The sequence below is a fragment of the Hylobates moloch genome, unplaced genomic scaffold, assembly GCF_009828535.3.
Source record: "Hylobates moloch isolate HMO894 unplaced genomic scaffold, HMol_V3 SCAFFOLD_11, whole genome shotgun sequence".
Classification (NCBI taxonomy): domain Eukaryota; kingdom Metazoa; phylum Chordata; class Mammalia; order Primates; family Hylobatidae; genus Hylobates; species Hylobates moloch.
Genome location: NW_026652286.1, coordinates 61,472,274 through 61,496,937, shown reverse-complemented (window position 1 = coordinate 61,496,937; position 24,664 = coordinate 61,472,274). Strand labels below are relative to the sequence as shown.

The following is a 24,664-nucleotide window of genomic DNA, read 5'->3' as shown; positions in this document are numbered from 1 at the left end:
TGGCAGACTTCTTCTTATGTGAACAAAGCAAGTCTGTCACTTAAAAAGAAAAAAAAGCTAATGGCATTTTTTTTTTTTTTTTGCCAATGCTACAATTTGAGTTTTCAAGCAAAAATTTAAATTAAGAAAAATTGGTAATATCACTATGAGCTTGACAATGTCTTCATACTTAAAGATATTTCTGATGAGATTGGTGGTGATATTAATAATGTGATTTTGAATATTGTATATTTTAACATTTGGAAGATCACATAACTGAGTATTTTACAAATGACTAATGCATGATATTATAAAATCACTAATGAGTAAAATACTCATTCAGGATGCTAGACACATCAATGGACTTTAATGTAGCAAGGACAAAAAGTTCATTGATATGATTTCAGATTTGGCAGTGTAATTAAACTCTGAGGAAATTACCATTTGTGAAGTTTTACTATCAAAAAGAAAGGATCCACAATTATCTGAAAATGTTTTTAAAAATACTTGTCTCTATTCCGATTACATAGTTGTGTGAGGCTAGATTTTCATCAAGTTCTTCAACCAAACAATAAATTATAATATATTGAATGTAGAAGTAGTCATAAAATCCAGATGTAGCCTGTTTGTAAAAAATATAAAGTAGTCTCATTCCACTTAGTATTTTTGAAATTATTAAAATTATAATATACTATCACATAACAAATTAATTTTTTAAATAAACTAATACAAATATGCAATATTTTTTTATTTCAGTTTTACAAATGAGAAGTAGTCATAAATATAACCCAGATAAATAAAAGCTGGCAGAAATTTTTCAAATATTGTAAGAGTTGTAAATGGATTCCGAAACCAAAATACTACAAATCATTAGTGTAGAAGATTACAAAGCAGTCCTATGTATGCCTCAGACATTGTTAATTTGTCTTTGATACCTTGAAGTTAGGCCAGGCATGGTGGCTCAAGCCTGTAATCCCAGCATTTAGGGAGGCTAAGGTGGTGGATCTCTTTGAGGTCAGGAGTTTGAGACCAGCCTGGCCAATATGGAGAAATTCCATCTCTGCTAAAAATACAAAAAAAATAGTGAGGCATGGTGGCACACACCTATAGTCCCATATACTTGGGAGACTGTGGCTTGAGAATCCTTTGAACCAGGGAGGCAGAGGTTTCAGTGAGCCAAGATTGCGCCATTGCACTCCAGCCTGGGCTACAGAGCAAAACTCCTGAAGTCTGTTAACTCATATTTGTTTAATTAATAAATGCATAAAATAGAGTTATAAATTTTCTTTGCAATATGTATTGCTAATGTGTAGTGCTATTCTTCCCAAGACTTATCCCAAGGAAGTGAAATGTCTATATGTCCTAATGCCGGACTCTATACTTAGAAAAGCTGTATTAGTATTTTGCTCCATAAAGATCTTCTAGGACTCTCAATTGAATTCTTGGAAAATGATATTATCCCTTTTAAATAGCCATTTTCCACAGCAGTGAGTTCAAATCATGAAAAATTAAACGTAAGCTCTTTAGCATGGATAAATACAAATCATGAAGACTGATAGCCTATGCAAAATTATAAGAGAAGTTGAGAAGACTATTGAAGATTACAGAGAAGGTGGCAGGAGTAAAAGGGAAACATTTTTTGTGTATGTAATAGGAGTTAGATGTACATAAATTCTCATAACCTGAACATGTAATTATTGAACAAATTTTACAAATGAGGAAGTAGATGCCCAGAATTTTAGAACTGATACTGAAATCCAGTTCTATATGTCTTCAATATCAGTGTTTTCATTGACCCTAAAGGGCTCTGCACTAATCTGGGAAATTTGTCTCTTTCTCTCTTTCCAGTGACGCTTCCTAAGATGGTACTTGATATAAGATAATACCTGCACCTTTTAATTCAGAGTGAAGATGACACAAGGCTTACATAAATTCACTTTACTTTCTCAATATTCATATTTGGCAAGAACAATAAATTGCATATGCCAGTACAACTAGAGGAGCAGAAGAAGGAATAGGTAGAAGAGTCATTTTAAAACGTGTAAATATATGGGGATGAATTTTTTTTATTTTCTTTACAGAGAGAGCCCCAGCAATATAATTATTGCACTTACTGCTTAAAAGTTACTGAGTATCAAGCAATAATAATACCTTCAAACTTTAGACTATTCTAAGTCCCCTCTGAAAGAAATAGAAAACAGTGACTTTCTACCACTCAGGTGTCTCAACAATGTCACTGGTTCTAAAGAACTCTGTCTCTGCAAAAATTAAAATGCCCCCTAATCTTCAAATAGTCATCATTTCTAGGCTATTACTGCACGCTAACTAGAGAATTTCTATAATAACCGGATGTGAAAAATGTATTCTGGTTCTCCCAACCGTCTGCTTTGGGAAATAAGACATTGATTAAGAATTTGACAGGGATTTTCATATATAGTAATTACATTTGACTTGTGTTAGTGTGCGTTATATGTGTGTGCACATGTGTGTGGGTATTGATGGGTGTTTGAAACTATTACATAAATATTAACTCTCCCCTGAGAGCAGTTTCTGCCTTCAATAATTTAAAATATACATAAATATCTACAAAGCTCTTATTCACAATAGAACATTTCCTATTTTCAGAATTTTAAAAACAGTAATTTTCTGATTAAAAAACTCCATTTAAAGCAAATACACTTGGAAAACAATACAATTGTCATTTGTTGAATTCCCTACATGTTATTAAAAGGGTTCTATTTCCTCTGAGAACTTGAAGAAAAGAGAAAAAAAGTTACCTTTTGAGTAAAATGAGTGGAATGAGCTTATAATGTAAGGATGGAGACTGTCTCCTAAATTTATTGGAATAATTACCTTGAGAATGGTGCTTCAGTTTAATCAATGAAATATCCTAGGACTGTTGTGAGGACTAAATAAGATAACATGTGAGAAGTGTTAATGTCTGCCACATAGGAATTTTTATTGTTATTACCAGGATTATTGCCTGACCAGAATACCAACGTGGTTATCAAGGTAGTAAATCTGGGGGATTAAGTGAAACAGGCCCAGAAAGGTTTTCCTGGTCGGGCAATCATCTTTCAAAACCATCTGCCTCTCTCTGAGTCAGGATACACCAAACTACTGAGTTTCTGATTCCCTCAGAATTAGTGAGGAAGGTACTAGGAAAATAATTTTGGCTTCCAACTACTAGAATGTGTCACTCCATGTTAACTATCTCCTTGGCTATCTAGTTTACACAATTAGTGTCAAAGGAATTTATTTTTTGAATCTGTGTCTTTTCTTTTTTTGTTGTTGTTTTTTGCATGAACTAAGAAAGTCCATTTCTCAGGCAGGAAGACTGAAAACTAGATTACCTATGGAGGCTTGATTGTAGTTTTCCAGCTGGCTTTTCTCTGCAAATACACACACTATTCATGTTAACGTGTTATTAAAAATTTCAAAACTTCCATTGTGTCTCATTAAAGTCCACGGCTCATTTACCACTCTCTAGATTACTACTTAAAAAATCCTTGCATGTGAAGTGGTGAAATACTTCCTAGTGAAGTGTTTGACAGTCACGTTGAAACATAAAGAGCTGAAAGACTGCAGAAAAAAAGTTAAAGTTCTAGAGAAGCATAATGTCAATTTTATAAGCACTGTTACATGAAAAGAAGTTACATTTTTAAATGATGTATAGCTTACTAGGATAAAAACAAGGACCAATTGTTAGAAATCAATCACAGATGTGTCAGAATAATCCTGAACTTGTTGCTTTCCTTGCTGCCTTAGAGTCAGTCACCTAGAGCTTCTGATTCTATACACTAACCAACTCATCTTCATCCTCATTCTCACTTCTTTAGATCAAGCTCTCATCCATGACTCCCCCCAGTAGCTCACTGATTATCTTTCTGCATGCTACTAATGCCACTAGCATCATATCTTTTGAAGTATAGGTAGGATAATATCAATTCCCTGCTTAGTAACCTATCACAACTACCCTTGTCAATGGCAATGTTTTCAAGACAAATTTTTCAGACATACTTTTTGAAGATAAGAATGTTACGGTTTTTAAACATTGGGTTTTTATGGTGATGACAGCTAACATTTAATGTATTACTAATGAATTTATAACTCTTTTAAAGTGAAGATTTGAAAGAATCTTAGAATAAACTTCAGTTTCTTAGTTCTCTAGGGATTTGTGAACATATTCTTAGAGGCCTATAATGTGTTTTTTTCCTTCAAGAAGATTGAAAGACACTGGTATACATGGATTTTCCTAAACTCCTTACATCTCTTGTTATTTCCCACTACAAACTCAATATTCTAGCCACGTAGAACTTCTCATTTTTTGGTAACTCGTCTCACACTTTCACACCTCTATGTCATTGCATATGTTGTTCCCTCTGCTGGAAATGCCTCTCCTCCTCTTCTCTGCTCAGTGAGCAGTTACTGATATTTCAAGATCCAATTCTATTTTCACCTCCTTGGGAAATATTTCTGGTGTATCTGGGTTCCTACCTCATTTTATATCAATTACCATTTTGTGTATTTATGTATTTTTGTGGTGTTTCTTCACTTGATGGTGAGCTTTTCAGTGAGATAAACTGTGTAAGTCATCTTTGTATTTTTTTGTACTTCCATAGTATTCCATAATACCAGGTTCATGGATGGCTCTATCTAAGTTGAATGGAATTAGATTTTGTTTTAGCCTAAAGAACTTCCTATTTTCCCTGTGGGGTAGGTTTTCCCTTGATGGGTCACATAGTAGTGTTATCCCAGTGGGCATCTTAGCATAGTGTGGGTTGTTGGACTCTTTCAGTAGTAAATTTCCATAGTCACAAACTGCATTTGTTAGAAGGGGGTGGTTTGAAACAATGTATGATCAACCAAGATTGACTTGGTCCTACCTATGATTAATATGACTTTACACTATTCTTGGTATATATAAGTTTTACAGTGAAGGTAGCTTTCTTTTATTTATTTATTTATCAGTCTGTCAGCCAATACTTAATGAGCACCTACTATAGGCAGCCACTGTGCTCAGAGTTGGAAACACACCATTAAACACCAACAAGTTGTTCCTTGTTCCTGTCTCCTTCTTCCCTTTTAGGTAACAGAAGATACCTTTATTCCTGCTGTCACCTCATTTTTGAAACTTGCCCTGAAATCCTATCTGTCTCCAGAAACATTACTTTTGGGTCTATCTTCATGAATTTTTTTTTCCACCCTCCCCTTTCCCTTATTTTTCCAGTAAATGTAAGCCATTATAATATATTTTCTCAGAACTCACTGTTAACTTACTTTGTTAAGCTAATTGCCAGAGAAGTTAATGATTGCTGACTAAGTTGTCAGCAACTAGCCATAGCTTAACACAATACTGTTGTGCCCTTTGTTGAAAAAATGTTCTAACTACCTTACATGTATTACATCATTTAGTTCTTTGAAACTTATACATTATTATTGTTATCCACATTTTACAGATGATAAAACTAAGACCCGAAGAAGTTAAATAACATACCCAAGGTCACACATCTAGGAAGTGGTTGAGGTAGGATCTAATCCTAGTCAGTTTAATTACCTTTAACCAATTAATTGAACTTTCAGTCCCCATGTCCCACTCTCCAACAGTGCTATTAAAAAAAAAAAAAAAAAATCTCTTGTAAACTCTGAAATACAGGACATAATGGATAGTCAGAGATTTTCATGAGAGAAAATTTCTGTTTTAATGTGACAACTGATACTGCACAGGGTCCCCTATTTAACCTAGTCAGAAAACTGCTTATAATACAGACTTATTTTTCTTTGATTTATCTAGAAACATGAGGTTTTTATTTTATTTTATTTTTATTTTTATATTTATCTATTTATTTATTTTTGGAAAGAGTCTCGCTCAGGCTGGAGTGCAGTGGCATGATCTAGGCTCACTGCAACCTCTGCCTCCTGGGTTCAAGCGATTCTCCTGCATCAGCCTCCCGAGTAGCTGGGATTTACAGACATGTGCCACTATGCCTGCCAATTTTTATATTTTTAGTAGAGATGGGGTTTCTCTATGTTGGCCAGGCTGGTCTCGAGCTCCTGACCTCAGGCGATCCGCCCGCCTTGGCCTTCCAAAGTGCTGGGATTACAGGCGTGAGCCACCACGCCGGGCCATGAGGTCTCTCTTATACAATTCACAAATTATACATCTTCACTATTTCAGCAATGAAATCTAAGAGGAAAGCTGAGGTTACTTAAACAGCTTCAGTAGACAAAAATACAAGAGTTCCTTTGTCCTAGCAATGACTGTGAATATTTTGTTCCATGGGAAGTGCATTATAGAGTTATCACAAGACCAAGAAAAAAAAAGGAAGCAATAACTTTGAGGTTTAATCAAAAGCAACAATTCCATTTATTATGCATGTATTGAGAGAGCAGAGTATAATCTTGACATTTGCTTTCCTCTCAAGTCCTACTGTCCTCACTGCTATATTTACCTGAGTACTCCTTATAGACCAAGGCACGCCACATCCCTGCCCTATTCATGTTGTGAGATAAAATGTGTCTCTCTGGTGAGCAAAACTTGCTTCCAAATCTTGATCTTGAATTTCCTTCCCAATGAAAGAAAACATTACTCCTTGGAGTCATGGATAATTTCAGGCCTGGAGCATTGTAGGTACAAGATGCTCTAGAATAATTTGCTTACCAGAGACAGTGTGTGTTTTAAAAAATGTGTATATGAAATGGAGACATAAGAACCGGCTTCAAGGTGTACCCTGGGGAAATTCTGGAACCATTGGAACACAAAGATAATTAAGCACATCAATGAGTTATACACTGTCAAACAATGAAAGCCTTTACTGCATACCATTAATAGATGATAGATAGATAGATAGATAGATAGATAGATAGATAGATAGATGATAGAAAAAATGGAGGATTCTTGCTAATAGTAGAATCCTGAATATTGGCTAATAAATTTAAAGGAAGTGCTAAAGTTGAAAAATCATAAATTTGTAACCATCAACGATGCCAACTGTAGAAGAATTGTGATAAGAGGTGAGGTATTTGCATAGTCTTAAACTCTCTGTGTAGACAGTTTATTAAACGGGGAAGAAATAATTATACGGTGGGAAAATTGGACCACATCTGGAGTAGACGATAAAAATTAACATCACCAACATGAGACAGATGGTCATCATGTGCTTCCAGATGTGACACCATCTCAGAAACATGCATAATCACCTATGTGGAATTTTGGCTAAAAGTGCATTACCTGGATCTAGTCATGAGGAAATATTAGATACACTCAAAATGAAGAACATTCTATTAAAAAAATGAGGAGGAAGAGGAGGAACTATATCCTCCAGAGCTGTCAAGTACATAAAGACACGTATGTACAAGGCTATGGAAATATTTCAGACTAAAGAACCATGAAAACTAAATGCTATTTGACCCGAGACTGGATTCTATTTTGCAGAGGAAAAAATACTGAAAAGGATATTATTATATCTATTTTTAAAAACTGATATACAGTAGATTTTATAAAAGCATTAATCAATATAGGGTTTACTGAAGTTGAAAACTGTTCTGTGGCTATATGAGTCTATTCCTTTTCTTAGGAAATACACACTAAAATATTCAGGGGTAAAGAGTTACAGTCTATGCAATTTACCCTTAAAATGGCTCAGACTGGGAGAGAGAGAGTCAAACAGGATACAATGTAAGTAAATTCGGGTAAAATGTATATTCATGGTTTTTGTATTGCTTTTATTTTCACAACATCTCTGTAAGCTTAAAATTATTGCTGAATACAACTTTAAGAAAAAATAATTTAAAAATGTGTACCTGGTAAAGAAAAGTTTTTCTTAGCAGCTGAGCTTAATGGTTTCTCACATTTTCTGTCATGACATGGACTTCATACAACAGGCATGGATAAGGTAAGTGGTAGTTTAGATGCAATTTGAAGGATTCTAGCTATTATTTACATATTCGGTTATCAGATACTGAACGCCTACTGTGTGCCAGACAATATGCTATGTTGCATCTGTTTGCTTCTTACACACTTTGCCTACTGAAGTGTGTAAGAATGAGAATAAATTATGGGAAAAAATAATTTACAAACATAAATTATTTGTAGTAGCAAATCATTTGCAGTAAATCTGCTGTTCCCTCCTCACCTGTGTGTATTAGACTCTCACTTGAAAACCACTGGCTGAGTTGACACATCTTGAGCCACTTTTTTTCTTTGACTTGAGACCCTAGATGAGTGATGTTCCCCTGCCTTATTTCTGCAACCAACCCGTGCTTCTTAATAATAAAATATATGCTGTGTCACTCATGGCTGAAAAAACAGCAAAATACTCCAGTTTCCTTAAAGATGTAGCTTCGCTTTGCAATGTCATTAATATCAACATTCTGAGTACTGTTGTTAATCCCTGAAGAGTCCAGTGGGTCACAGTCCTCCCAGATGGTGACTTTGAAATTGTGTACCTTAGATTTGTTATATAGGCTCTGAGATTACCTGGCACTATGTCTTGCCTTCTTATATCAAAAGATCAAACTGGTATTGTCCACTTTAAAGAAACTTTCAACCCACTGTTGATTATCAGAGTGCGATGGAAAGAACTTGGACTTTGGTACTTGATAAAGCTGGGGGCAGATTATCTCTGCCACTTTTCAATAGAAATCAATAACCAAAAGATGAGTATCTCTGATAATGTTTCCTCCCTTAAAATTGGGAATAATAAATACGATCTTCCTCAGGGGATAGTTATTAGAATTGAGTGAGTTAATGCCATACAAAGTGTTTGATGTGGTGTTTTGGATATGGTGATTACTTTAAAAAGTTAATCATGAATATTACTATAGAAGAATAAACCTAATTTCTATTTTCATGGCTGGAAAACAGAATTCATCTTTAGGATAAGACTCTCCTTGCTTCAATTGATTCTGGATGTAAGACCCCGAGATTATGGTTTTGAATAAACAGGGAAATGAATGAAATAGTAAAACCACTCTTCACAGTACAATAATAAAAGTTAGGGTGTAAAGCAATGACAAAAAGGAAAAAAAACAAGTTAAGGAGAAAGGATTACAAAAGAGAGGAAGGCTTTTCTACATGGTAAGGTGTCACAGGCCTTTTAGGAGCTGGGATGTCTAGTGTTAAATTTTGAGTTGTCTGCCTTGCCACAAGTCAGTGCCTATGTCTTCCCCAAACTCCTGTTTCATTTGTGACTTGAATGAGTTTTGTTTTTGTTTTTGTTTTGTGTTTGTGATTTTGTTTTCCTAATGCAAATTTATGTGAGTGAAGTGGGTTTCATGACTGGGTCAGCTATAAGCAGAAAAGAATGAACAGATGTTGAATGCAAAATGCAAGCAAGATGAAAACATTTGTAGGAGAAGTATTTAGAAGTTAGAGAAGATCATGAGATGTAATCTCTGATGAAGAACAGAAAACTTAAGGGATAATGAGAGGGAGGCTTGACCTATGTGCTGTGTCCTTATTACAGTTAAATGAGTGAACTCACCTCAACTCACTGCCTAGAATATTTTAAACAGGAGAAAACTGAAACACTGAAACGTAGCAAAAATACTATCAGTCCATAGATTTGTATCTGAAATTCCACAATACAAAATGTTCTGGAAATGAAGTTACTTTTTCTCTTTTAATGGAAAAAACTGATTTTACTCACCATTAGGTTGCCTATTGCCTATATTTTATTACCATGATGAATATATTCATATATTTCACTAAAGCTGCTACTGCTGCTGCTTCTGCTTCTACTGCTGCTGCTGCTTTCTTCAGAGTCTCTCACTTTGTTACCGAGGCTGGAATGCAGTGACACAGTCATAGCTCACTGCAGCCTGAAACTTCTGAGTTCAAGTGATCCACCTGTCACAGCCTCCCAAGTAAACTGGGATTACAGGCATGAGCCACCATGCCTGGCTCCTGAAGCTAACATGTTGAATTATAACATGCTGACCAGTGTCAGCTAGAGTCATTGTCGATATAAGTATATACAACACATATTCTTGGTCAACTCAGAGAATTCTGAATTCTCAAACACCTCCTAGGACTTTGGATAAGAGACTGTAAATATGAATTCAGAAAAAAAAATTAAAAGTGAAAAGAAAGAGATTACCTTCCAGTGTATTTCTAAAGCTGAAATTGGCAGCTTTATCCATGGAACCAGATTCATATTGGGTCAAACTCAGGCAAAATTCTACGTCAGCTGAAGAGGGGAGCCTTGGGGTTCTGGATTTGTCATGGTTTCCAGGATTCCGCCGTAAAGGTCCCTCAGGTGTTCCATTGCATAAAGACTGATGGCTGTTGTACTCCTCCAATCGGCTACAGACAATCTGTACAAAACACCCTCATGTTAAAGAAATTGTCACCACCTCTGAGTCAGTAGGAGAAGGCAGAAATGTTGGAATTCCTAATTATTATTGTTAGACTTCTCCTTAGGAGATTACTACAATCATGTGTCTTTGATGACAGGGATATGTTCTGAGAAATCCATCATTAGGGGATTTTGTCATTGCGTGAACATCATAGTCAGTGTACTTGCACAAACCTAGATGGTATAGCCTACTAAACATCTTGGCTGTTTGGTAAAACCTACTGCTCCTAGGCTACAAATCTGTCCAGCACATTACTGTACTGAATACTATAGGCAATTGTAAGATAATGGCAAGTATCTGTACATCTAAACCTATCTAAACATATAAAAGGTACAGTAAAAATACAGTATAAAAAACTTTTTTAAATGGCATACTTGTATATACAGGACACTTACCATAAATGGACCTTGCAGGACTAGAAGTTGCTTTGGGTAAGTCATTGAGGGAATAATGGGTGAATATAAAGGCCTAAGATACTACTCTACACTACTGTAGATTTTATAAACACTATATATATAGGCTACATTAAATTTATAAAAATATTTTTTCTTTTTTTAATAATAAATTCACCTTAGCTTCCTGTAACTTTTTTACTTTTTTAAAACTTTTTGAGTCTTTTGGTAATAGCACTTAGCTTAAAACACAAACACATTGTACAAATGTAGGAAATATTTATTGTATCCTTAGCCTATAAGCTTTATGCTGTTTAATTTTTTACTTATTATAAACATAATTGAAATTTTGTTACAAACTAAGACACAAGCATACGCACTAGCATAGGCCTACACAGAGTCAAGATTGTCAATATCATTGTCTTCCACCTCCACATCTTGTCCCACTGGAAAATCTTCAGGGGCAGTAGCACACATGGAGCTAACATCTCTATAACAATGGTGTTTTCTGGAACACTTCCTGGAGAGCCTGCCTGAGGCTGTTATACAGTTAACGTACTTTTTTATATAAGTGGAAGAAGTGCATTTGAAAATAATGATAAAATATAGATAGTAAATACATAAACCAGTAACACAGTTGTTTATTATCATTATCAAGTATTATGTAATATACATAATGGTATGTACTAAACTTTTATACATGTGGAATTTCAGTAGCTTTACACTAGCATCACCACGAAGACATGAGTAATGCATTGTGTATAATATCATGACTGCTATGATGTCACTGGGTGACAGGAATTTTTCAGCTCCATTATAGTAGTGTGGGACCTCTGTCATATATGTGGTCCATCCTTGACAGAAATGCCATTGTACAGCATACGACTGTATTTTAAAATTGTTGAAGGAATTAGCTTTTTGAAGGTTGCAGAATGAGCCATAAAAGTTAAAACATAGAACGGGATTCTAGTGTTGCATCTACCACTTAAGAAAATGATTGGCCGGGCGCGGTGGCTCAAGCCTGTAATCCCAGCACTTTGGGAGGCCGAGGCGGGCGGATCACAAGGTCAGGAGATCGAGACCATCCTGGCTAACATGTTGAAACCCCGTCTCTACTAAAAATACAAAAAATTAGCCGGGCGTGATGGCGGGCGCCTGTAGTCCCAGCTACGCGGGAGGCTGAGGCAGGAGAATGGCGTGAACCCGGGAGGTGGAGCTTGCAGTGAGCCGAGATCGTGCCACTGCACTCCAGCCTGGGCGACAGAGCAAGACTCCGTCTCAAAAAAAAAAAAAAAAAAAAAAAAGAAAATGATTTAACTGTCTAGGCCTTATCTATCAAATGAAGATAATAAGAACTACCTCACATAGTTATAGAAAATAAAATATTTATTAAACACCTATTATATATTAAGCACTGTGCCAAGTGCTGAGGTTGGGGTTGGTAACAATAGAGCTAGTCATCTTTCTGTATATAAAGCCCATAGCACATGGCATGACCAACAGAAAACACTCAATAAACAGTAGCTTTAAAAACATTAATCTATATTATATTCAGAATGTCAAGGACTAGAAATAGCTTCACTTTGTGCTTTTTGTTCATAAAATGTCCTATTATTGTCCCTCTTTTTTTTGATGTGCAGTATAATACTCGTGGTTGATTATGTTTTTTTAAAAAATAGAAATTTCTCTGATCCTTTAGCTAGAACCAAGGTGATTTTCATTGTAGAAATACCATCTTAAAAATAAGAATTTCTCACCTTTTTATAAGCAAAACTTTTTAAGAAAACATGGCACATGCATCGTTTCATTTAAATCACAAAGCAATACTTCCCACTTCACAGATAAGGAAAATGAGACTCAGAGAGGGTAAGTGGCATTTCTCAGGTTATATGGCAAATAAATGGCAGTGTTGTGATGGCAACCCAAGTTTTCCAACTTCATCTTTAGTGTATTTTGTGCTTTTATAATTAGTCTAGCAGAGCTCAACATTCAAAATCTTTTAAAAGTAGGTTCTAGGTTAAAATAAAATAGAGAGTTCTAGTCCTGTATCTCAGTTGTGGCTGACAACAGGATGTTGTTGTTTGTTGGTTTCCCTAAACCTTGATCAAATTTTTCTAAATAAACTGTCTTAATATAACTTGGTTTGGGTATCTATTTCCTACTGAGATCCTGACTGATACAAACATTATTTCCTACTGATCTTTCCCTTTCCCTTTCTTCTATATCTTCACTGGCCTCTTTGCACTTCCCAAAACTCACCAATCACTCTTATGCAACACGTTCTTGTATTGGTTATTTTTTCTGGGTAGACTGTTTTCCCTTGATACCTGCTTGGGTTATTCATATCTTCATTATCTTAATGAAATCTACACTAAACATCTATTTAACACCATATTCAGCCTTGCCCACTTTAGCAGTGTTGCAGAGCTGGTTAGCACTAGCTAGCAAAAGTTCAAAGTGTGTAACCCTTCTCAATATTGGAATGTTCAGCAATATCCCATCATTAGACAGAAATCTACTGTTGTCAGTATTTACACTACAACAATTGGCAAATCAGAATCATCTCTCCCTACTTTCCCACTCCCCATTGAGAACAAGTTATTAAACATTTACTGTACACCACTAATTTCTGCTTTATCTGTGCACTTAGCACCTTCTAACAAACTATATAATCAAAAGAACTCTCACAGAATAATTGATTTATTGTTGCTTCATTTCAAACCGAAGTTTTAAAATGTCTGCGTGTCAGGCATTATACCAGAACACGAGAATACATATTGAACATGATAAACACAGTTTTTATTTTTATAGAGTTTACAGTCTAATAAGTATGGTCATGAAGACTAAATGTCTATACCATATTGCCTTATTCATTGACTTAAACATTATTTTTAATAAGTATTAGCATTTTAAGTATCGAGTACTTTATGTAACTTACCTTCTAATGGAGTAGGTCTAGGAAGTGTGTGTGGGTGAGATAGTAAAACAATATATATAACTTATTATATTTTTTAACTCCTTTAACTTTTTTAGATAAAATATTATATATAATTTATTATATATATTGTTTTATTGTCTCACCCACTCACACTTCCTAGACCTACTCCACTAGAAGATGTTACATAAAATACTCAATACTTAAAGTGCTAATATTTTTGTAAATGAATTTTTAAATCAATGGATAAGGCAATATGGTGTATATATTTAATATTTATAAACATACCTGTTAGATGATAAACTCTATCAAAATATAAACTATATCCTGTTCACTATGTATTATTGTGTTATGGTATGGTGACTGACACAAAGACATTTGAAAACTTTGGTTTGAAATTCAATAACAATAAATCAATTATTCTATGAGAGGAGTTCTTTTGATATTTCCATCTCATCAACGAGAAAACAGGCTTATAGAGGTTAAGTGACTTCATCAAACATATCTAGTTTATAAAACTGGGGGAGTTAATATTTGAATATAGACTACATGATTTAAAGCTCAAATCTTAACAAGTATCTTAAGTGAAACTTCCATTTCCTGGCTACCCATTCCCACATAAAGGCACTCTTGACCAATGAATTTGTTATGAACCTTCAAAGACTCCACATTATAAAATCCAATTATCCCTACAAGTCCCCATGTTAAGATAGCATTGGGCACAGTTGACCACTTTCACTTTCATAAAACACATTCCTCTATCTACTGATTTCTATAATCACATCCCCTTTGATTTTTGCCTTTATCTCTTGCTGTTACTACTTGGTGTGTCCTACTAGCTCTTCCTCATCTATCTTACCTGTAAATATCGTAGTGCTCTAGGCAGGACTGGCTATGCAATTTACAGCACCAGATAAATGTTGAGGCCTTGGCTGGGGGTAGGGAAATCAATATTCACTTTCTCAATCTACAGGGAATAGGTGTCCCATAGTCTCAGTCCATAGTGAATAGGTGACTCCCTAGGGATTGAAACCTCCATGCTAAGACTTGTTTGAGTAGGTGGGTAGATTAGTTCAGGCTTCCATAGGAAAATACTACAGATTGGGTGGCTTAAACAGCAGACATTTATTTTCTCAAAGTTCATGAGTTTGGAAGTCCAAGATCAAGGTATCTGCTGAGGCCTCTCTTATGTCTTGCAGAGGAAACCTTTTCTCTGTCTTCACATGGCCATTTCTGTGTGCATACACAGAGAAAGAAATGGCTCTGTCTTTTTTCTGTTCTTATGAGGACATCAGTACTATTGGTTTAGGACCCCACTGTTAATGACCTCACTTAACTTTAATTACTTCCTTAAAGCCCTACGTCCAAATACAGTCACACTGGGAATTAGGGATTCAACACACACGTTTTAGGAGACACAATTCAGTCCATAATAGTGGGTGAGAGGCCCATATGTAATCACCTGTGCACCATGCTAATGTGCAGCCAGCCTCGGTAGAGAAGGCCTCTGTTTTACCCTGAACCAACAAATCATGGGATCAACACCCAACCTCACACCTCTTTTGGCTTGCACCAAGGACCCCACTGGGGATGGAGAGTGACAGTGAAATGTTGACCTCTTTCCTCCCACCAGTGGCCTTGGGCAGAGAGTGAGGAGGTGGAAACTACATAGGGCTGGTGGATGGGTAGTGGTAGCCAAGACCCATCCCAGGAAAACAAAGAACAAAAGGTCTGCAGGACACATATGAACCAAGCATATGTTCCATTGTCCCTATAACTTCACTTATAAAGCACAAACTCAAAGATAAGATTAATAAGAATTTCAACACCAAGACCACAGATCATTAAACCTCAAATGTAGGGTCTGCTTCTGAGCATGGTGCATTGTGCTATGGCACTGCTTTTATATTGTCAATTCTACCTCCAAAAAATATCGAGTCAGGAAACCAATCTCCACGTGCTCACATCCTGTGTGATCCTGCTGCTAAAGTCAGATGGCCTGCTTTCTCTGGACACTGCTTGTGCTTCTCCATTCCATGACTCTGATTGTGGCTAAGCATGCTCACTCTTTGCCATGCATCTAATATCCTACCCATTCTTTAAGGCCAAAGCAAATAATTAGTAAAAACAGGCATTGTTGACTCTGACTTAAAAAGTAACTCAAAAGGGGCTGACTCTGAATGTAAAAACATTCCAGGAATCCTTCACCAAATTATTTTTCTTGTAGTTTCATTTATATGTAGGCAGAAGAATAAACTATGATAAAAATATATGACTACATAAACCAAAAAGAGCTCTTAAGATAAATATAAATTTTTATTTTTCTTAGTGGCACATAAATTAATGCATCACTTAAATTCATTGATACCTTATATTTAATAAAATAGAGTAATTAGGTAGTGAGAGATAAATTCAAAGCAAAAGACGAAATTCAGGAGAGTCCACCCTGCCATCATTGACTGTTCACAACAGGTGCATGCTTCCGTGGGAGGCTTGGGACCACTAGGGAGATAACATTATTCTTTACTCAACTAATACTTATTCATTTTCGTCTCTAATAAACAACGATCATTACATCTCTTATAAAAACGCATTCTTCATGAAGATACATTTATTTTTACATTGTTGTTTTTTCACTCTCAGAATCTAGTACGGTTTCTAGCACCCTGTAGATGCGCAATAAGTATTTTTTGGATGAATGAACAGAGTCAGTGAATGAGCCAAAGAATCTCCTATAAAAAGTATGTGTTGAGTGCTCACTTTTCTTGGTCATGTTGTCAGTGCCACCTCTGCCGTAGAATATATTTCTAGAACTTATTTTTTTAAACATATATTGAGTCCCTACTCTGTCCTAGGCCATAAGGGAGATATCTCTTTGTACATTAAAAATTGAAATTCTCACAACTACCATATGGATTTTTATGATTTTATCTCTATTTTCATGATGAGGATACTAAGCCAGACTGTGGAAGACTACAAAAGGCTAACAGGATATAAAGCCGCATGTTATGATTTATAATTCTGTAAACAGTAGGCAAGACACATAGAATAATAATTTAAAGGTAAAATGTCTTCCCGGTCAACTGTTTGCATCACATTTAAAAATAATCAAGACTATTTTATTGGCCTCCTATCCCACTGAATTTGCTATCTATAAGCATGTATAAACAAATCTAGTCAACTCAAATAGAATTGAATGGGCAGTCCCCCACCATAGATGGCTGCTACTGTGTTAGAGAAGAAATGCTTAGAGAACCTACTCTTTTTTTTTTTTTTTTGAGACGGAGTCTCGCTGTGTCGCCCAGGCTGGAGTGCAGTGGCGCAATCTCGGCTCACTGCAAGCTCCGCCTCCCGGGTTCACGCCATTCTCCTGCCTCAGCCTCTCCGAGAACCTACTCTTAATTTTTGGTCACTAAGACATAACTTAGGAATTTATGCATTGTGTGGTGGAGAAAAAATTGGGCTCCATAATGCAGGTAGACGCAACTTCAATTCTGGCTGATTTTCTCACTGGCAATGAACGTGTTTTTTAGAATTGCTAAATCTCAATTTTTTAAAACTGTACTATGACATAATATACAAAAAAACTATTCAGCAAATAATTTCTGGCTCAACAAATGCCAGTTTCTAGTTTTCCTTATATTTCACAACATTCCTAAATACTTTTATCCACATATAATTGAGAACTAGAACTGTTCAGTGACTTGTCTTAGGGTAATATGATGTTTAGAGTCAAAACCAAAGCACTGAAACACAAGCTTCCTTATTCTGAAGCAATACCCACTACATTTATTATGATGTGTTAATGGTTTAGGAATGGTTGAATAAAACTAACCTAAGTTTTACATTGAATGTAATATGTTGGATGCTTTTATAATTTTGGTTAACTAGGCACTACAAGTATATAGACTAAATCATTTTTATTCCTCTTTGAGTAATCTCAGGATATTTTCAAAAGATCCTGCTGCCTTAAAGACTCCTACAGCCGACTCAGTTAAATTAGAGAGGCTTGAATGAAACTATTTTTGCTGTAATGCCAACTGCCAAGTGACTAAGTGTTCGGATGACTGGAGGTATTACTAACGAGGAGAAAATCTACCCTGGTTCCAGAAATAATTTGAAAAACTCCAAACCTTAGTCTTTACACTGCATACAGGAGAGGAGACAGGCTAGGAGAAATTGTTAGCATTGTGCTTATGATCATGAAGATTCTAGTCAGAAAGACCTGGTTTCCAATACTGACCCTATTAGTTGCATGGCCTTGGGCAAGTTACTTAAGCTCTCTGAGTATTAAGTTTTTTCATCTGTAAATGGGAATTACACCTTTCTATCAATGATCAAATAATCTAACATGTATAAAGCACTTAGCATAGTGCCAGGTGTAAAGTGTTTAATAATGACAACTATTATAATTATTTTTGAAAACAAGACCATTGGGCAGGTCACCAAATTATTTTTAAATTTGGATGTATAACACTATTTGAATATTCATTATTATAATATCTAACTTTGATGTATCATTTAAAAATATATTATTTCCACACATGAAACTCAAACAATAGGTCAGATCCTAAACAAGCCATATAAACACATTTTACTGAATCCCTTCACAGTAATGCTTTAACCTATATTATTCTAATTTTAGGGACAAAAATCATCTCAGAATAATTAAGTAACTTAGGGTCTTGTAGCTAAGTATGAAAGTTCACTCAAATTCGTGCTGATGTGACTGAAAAGACTATAGTCTTTCACTACATTATTCTGTTTTCCATTCCATTTAATCCTCCTATTAACACACACACAAAACATGTATAGATGGTAATTCTACCCCATTTTTTTTCTCTTTGGAAAAAACAAAGGTCAAAGATTTTAAATAAGTGGTCCAATATCATCTATTAAATGGCAGGGGTAGAATTTGAGCCTGGATGTTCTGATGATGACTGTGTTCTTTTTCTATTTCAACACGAGTGATTTATAACATATGCTGTGGGGACGATCAAGTGTTCCAAGTCAAAGAAAAAAAGGGGAGATAGAAGAAATAGCTATATTAATGAGGAAGGTGAACCTAAATACTGTTCTCTTAAGTTTAAAGAAATAGCAATAAACTGCCAGCTATTAAAAGCTTTTGGGAGCAAAGATTTTGTTATAGCATTAGAGGTTTATCTGGGGAAAAAATGTAAACCATATGACATTCCACAAAATCTTTTTCATAAAGAAAAAAGAGAAGCTGTTATTTCACTGAGCTGTTGTCATGGTTACCTAAAACCCATGACTCTCTGCTGAAATGTGACTTTTTTTCTTCCAACTGTTTGCTTCCATGTGATGTGCTTTTCACCTGATGAGTTAATTCCCTGGTCAAAATTCACTCATGTCTATCAGCTAGGAAATGTTTTTCCTCTTTGTTTCCATTCATCGTGACACCTATTCCTGATACCCCTTTTATTTTTATGGCTAGCTTATCTGTTGGTTGCATAACATTAGATCTAATTATGTTGAGCACAGGTAGTCTGTACTTAAATGTTATTGAGCAACCCTCCACCTCCAAATATAATGAACTATTTTAATTGATGATAAACATGGCCCCTACTTTAAAAGCTTTGGGCATTAAACAAATAAATGAGCAAACAACAGACATGAATTAGGAACACAGTATTTCCAAATAAATTAATTACCTGATTTTAACATATTTAATAGAAAACTCTGACTGATAAATATTAAATTCATTTAAATCGCAGTCAGCTATGTTGCAACTTGCTTCATCTTCTTTCTTGTATTCTGTCTTTCTTTGCATGCACACACAGACATACATATGGAACTACCATAGAGAACGACACAAAATATCTTATACCCAAATTTGAGTAAGTGGCTACTGTTGACATTGTTGCATCCTTGGCATTGGGAATCCAGTGCTGTAAAAAACTGCAGCCAATGGTCCTAGAAATCTACCCATGCAGAGTTTAATATTTTATCTATGTTAGCATTGGAGCTAACATTTCTTTGATGTTAAATTCAGCATGTATTTATAAAGCCTGTTCCATGTGTATATTATAGTCCTGTGCTCTGTGAATACAAAAATATTTAGAAATGATCACTACCTTGGAGCAGCTGACAGGCTGGCAGATACAGACAGGCTGGAAAACCATTACATGTAATGAAAAGTTACAAGTGCTATGATACAAATCTGTATAAAGTACAATGATGGCACAAAGGGGAGAGGGTCAACTCTACCTGAGTAACAGAAGTGGATCAGTAAAGTCTCAGAATATTTTCATTATGATATAAATTAAAAGGACTACATCACTGTGTCTGCCTATGTTGTCTGGGGCAGGACAATTTTAAGGGAGTCAACGTGATTACATGTCAAATTGTACATCCAGAAATTAACGGGTTACTTGACCCCTTCTGAACCTAAATGGATCCTTTAAAATAAGAAATAACACCATTGACTTAAAAAGCACTGCAGTCAGAGCCGCTTGGTTTTAGTCCTCAGAGGTGTGACTTTGGACAATCATCCTACCATTTTAGACTTTTCTATAGTTTTTTAATAAAATGCACAGGTTACCCTAGATAAAATTGAAGATCTCTCAGCTCAGAGTTAATAAATGCTATCAAATCTCTAAAATCTCAATTTTGTGGTTAAGTAAAATGATATCTGAAGCCAATAAAAAAAGAAGGCAAAGGCATTCAAATTAATGGTGTGTTTATTACAGAACCTGCATTTTTGTAAAGTGAAAGTAAAGAGATACCAAAACAATCTCCATATTCATTAACTCAATGATTCTCAGTGCTGGCTGCACATTAGAATCACAAAATGAGGGTTTAAAAATGCAAACACTTGAAGGTCCAGCTTGATGGCTCAGGCCTGTAATCCCAGCACTTTGGGAGTCTGAGGCGGACAGATCACTTGAGGTCAAGAGTTCAAGACCAGCCTGGCCAACAGGGTGAAACCCCATCTCTACTAAAAGTACGAAAAATTAGCTGGGCGTGGTGGCAGGCCCCTGTAGTCCCAGCTATTAGGGAGACTGAGGCAGAAGAATCGCTTGAACCTGGTAGGTGGAAGTTGCAGCATGTGGAGATTGCACCATTGCCAAAAAAACAAAAAAACAAAACAAAACAAAAAAAACACTTGAACTTACAGGAGACCACCTGAATCTGAATTTCTGGCAAGAAATTAGGTGCATAAAAACCTTGCAACAGTTTTTTATTTTTATTTTTTAAATGGTTTTTTGGAAGCTTCCTAGGTGATTTTGACATTGAGAACTCTGAATTAAATCAACGTAAACAATTGATCTTAACTTTTTTAAGGACTTTGTAACCAGAGAGGCTGCGTGAAGGAATGGAGGCAGCCAATGCGAGTGGGGTCTGACGGTCACTTCTGCTGCTAATAATCCCTTGACACTACTAAAACACAGTAGGTGAGCAGCAAATGTTCATTCATTTCACCTTTCTTAAACTGTGATTTGCTTGTTTCTCTTCAGTCATCTTCCTTCCGTTCTGTTTTCTGATTTTATTTTTGAAACCTGTTTCTACACAGCAATTTAATCGTAGAACAAGGTTGAAGTTGATAATTGTCACTATTTCAGTTCAAGGCTTACTGACTTGACACAATTTTTTTTTCTAGAAAGTGTTAAAATTGAACACATCCATAAAGAGAAAAAAAGGAAAAAGTTCCACTTGACAATTAGTAAGTAATTAGGAAAGTAATACTCATATATTTGTGGATAGCATCTGGTATTACACATCTCATGTAATTAAAAATCAATGTGTATCTATCTATTAAGCTTTCCTGTGGATGTTGCAGCTTATTTTGGTAATTTAGATAGTCCTCCAACCTTTCTGGGTCAAGTTAAGCCACATAGTTAAATAAAGCATTATAACTGACTGAAATCCCATGTCCAATCCTGGTAGTTTTTTAAACAGGAACAGAGGTTATGAGAGCTAGATGAGAGTTTGCACATTATAGATTAAGGTAGGAGGTCTGAAAGCTTATTGAAATAGATTTTTTTTCAAGCACATTTTTTCTAGCCTTTCCTGCACAAAGCCCATTACATTTGGTAAATAGCTGACTAATAACACGAGAAATTATACAGTGGCTATTTTTTTAATGAACTTCAATAGACTCCATCGGGATGGGGTACAAACTTGATTGGGCGGAGAAGGCCATCTACGTTTCAAAACTGCACATTGTGAGAAATTGAGTGCAAGATTCTTCCCATCCCATTCACATATTGGGCTTAATTTCATAGAGCATTGCTAGTCAAAAGTGCTGTATTAGAAATTTTTGGAAGACAGGCAGAAAAGCATTCCTTTAACATATGGTTTTAAAATGATAAATAATTAAACACATATTTCTTTGGTTGTCATTTGCCCCTAATTCAGAATGAAAAATTCAGAATAGATGAAATAGGAATTCCATTCCAAATAGTAATCCTTCATATTTTATCTAAAGTTTTCAAGGACTGAGAAAGAAAGCTAACTTCTAATGCAGCCTAAAGAAAAAGTGAGACAGAATGAACCAGATACTTTAGCTAAAGATATCACGGCAGTCACATCCTTGGAAATAGGATACAGTGGTCATACAGCTGGACTATCAGAGAATAAATATGATTTTTTTGTGCTGCTTATAATAGCTGTATGATCTTATGCAAGTTACCTGATACCTTTATAACCTCTAAAATAGGGAAAGATTGATAAGAGCATGAAATGAACAAATGCACAAAAACACTTGCCACGGGGTTTACACATGCTAGATGTTCAATGTATATTAGCCATCTTCATTATTTATCTGTTTAAGCCTCAGAATCTTCATACTTTCAAAAATGAAGATCAAATCCAATAATTATTTCCCAAACATTCCTGATTAAAAGAATCACCATAGACATTCAGTAAACTATGCCTTCTCAGGACTCTCTCCTGAAGATTCTGACCAATGAGTCTGGGATAGGGCCAGGAATTTGCATTTTTAATTTGTACACCATATGAATCCTGTTGTGAATAATAATTTTATTTTTCTGAAACATTATTGTGTACTATTTGTTTTTGTAATCATCCAGATATGCATTCATTCACTCATTTATTCAATTCACAAAACATATAACGCGCTATTGCCATTTTTAAATGCACCATACTATGTTCTGGGAAATACAATAATCAAGTACTCTGTTCATTGCAGTTTAGAAACCTAGTAGAAAGTCATTAGACAAATAATTACACAAATATCTAAAGTGTGCTATAAAGGAAAAATACAAGGAACATTGAGAGTTCTTAACAGGGCACCATTTCTATCCTTGATGGGGGCTGCAGTGGGTGTTCAGGAGAGAAGTTTATACCCTGCCTGAGGAAGTGATTGTTAAGGTTCCTCCCTGCTCTGACATCGTATATCCAGCACATCTTACCTGCCAAGAGGAGAAGAATGATGCTGGGCTGAGTAAAGTAGGATTTGCAGGGTGCTGACCTCCCATGTACTCATCTGTGCAAATGTCACACTTTTCTGCATCCCGCCAGTCCCAATATGGAATAGTGAAGTTTTCATCTCCAGTCAGCTTCTGGATTTCTTGTTCCCACCGCAACAAGAAGAGTCTATGCCAAGGCAGAAAAGCTGGTGCTTCATGGGCAAAATCAATGTCTCTCCAGATTTCAGATCCTCCAAGCAGTGCATCCATTGACACATAATAATGTATCCAGACAAAGAGGTCATAAATATTGATGTCATTAAACATGGGTGTTGATCCGTTTTTCATTTGGCCATAGGTCCCTATGGGGATGACATAGTCTGAGCTGATGGTATGCTTTGCTAAAGTGAGATAGGCAAAAAATTTGTCCTTCTCTGGGGCACTCAAATCAAAGATATTTCTTCTCACCAAGAGTCGTCTCTCTGTGCAGTTTGGTCCCCAAAAGCCAAACTTGCAGTTTCCACAGTTGAATCCCATGAAGTTGCCAGAGCACTGGCAGGTCCTGTTATAAAAGACGGAAGGCCACGACTCCCGGTCATCCACCCCTGTGAAGGGAAATTGAGGCCCAAGTGGTGCATTGGACAGAAGGATATTCTGACAGGAACCTCTGCCTGAAAGCTGGCCACAGGGACTCCTGTCCCCGCTCCACGGTGGGCAGCATTCCTTCTCCATCAGGTTCTTCGAGGAGACACAGGCTCGAGGGAAATGGCCAGTGGAGGTCTGGAAACTCCACAGCAGGCAGTACAAAACAGCCAGGAGCATTCTTCCTCTAGTCCTCACAAGGTCTGCTGGAACTGGCTAACTGGAGTCACAGACTTCTCTTTCCAGCTACTCCTACAGTGATTATCACATGTCTTGGCTGAGACCTATATAATACCACTCCCACCTCCAGCATCAAACACTTTTAGTCTTTATCTTAAGCTTTCATCCTCTGAAAAGCACATGACTGACTTTTCTTTGGAATTGGCTCGTATCCCACCAGTGGGATAGGCCTATGTTAAAGTGAAAAACTCTATTCACCATTAATAGTTTAATTCTTATGGTTAGAATATTAACAATAAGATTAATAATAATGCCTGACCTAAGCAAACCCAGTTAATAGACTACAAAACTAATGATTATTTGAACTTGCAAATGAGAGGTAGTGTCAGGAATAGAGCTTCTCTTATTAAGAAAGTTAAGGAAGTATTAAAGATTATGGGTTTAAGGTGGTTATTTCTGAGAGACAATAAACAGGCTACAATGTTTGAAGAACTCAGTATGCAGAGAGAGATTGTCTTCAGAGCCCAGAGATAATTCCTTATATGTTATTGCATTTCAGTTTGTTTATTTTATACAAAGTATCGGAAAAAAAAAATCTTTCTGATACTTTTCTCTGATAATCCTGATGCATTTTCTGACAACTCCTAAGGATGGCTCACTTTGACAGCTGGGTGATTTGCTTCATTGTGGGGTATCCCATGGCAAAGAGCTCTCTCTCTCTCTCTCTCTCCTCTCTCTTCTCTCTCTCTCCTCTCTCCTCTCTCTCTCTCTCCTCTCTCTCTCTC

The 24,664-nt window shown here is 35.9% G+C and overlaps 1 protein-coding gene across 1 annotated transcript in view; it reads right to left on the bottom strand.

Annotated features, from left to right (window-relative positions):
* The window catches only part of TYR (tyrosinase), a 119,339-nt gene extending 95,381 nt beyond the window's left edge, over positions 1 to 23,958 (bottom strand). The window contains exons 1-2 of the mRNA XM_032168104.2: positions 23,061 to 23,958; positions 10,080 to 10,296 (exon numbers count right to left, since the gene is read on the bottom strand). Coding sequence (XP_032023995.1) covers positions 10,080 to 10,296; positions 23,061 to 23,879 — 1,036 coding nt within the window. The 5' untranslated portion in view covers positions 23,880 to 23,958. The remainder of the gene's footprint in view (positions 1 to 10,079; positions 10,297 to 23,060) is intronic.
* Between the last annotated feature and the right edge of the window lie 706 nt (positions 23,959 to 24,664).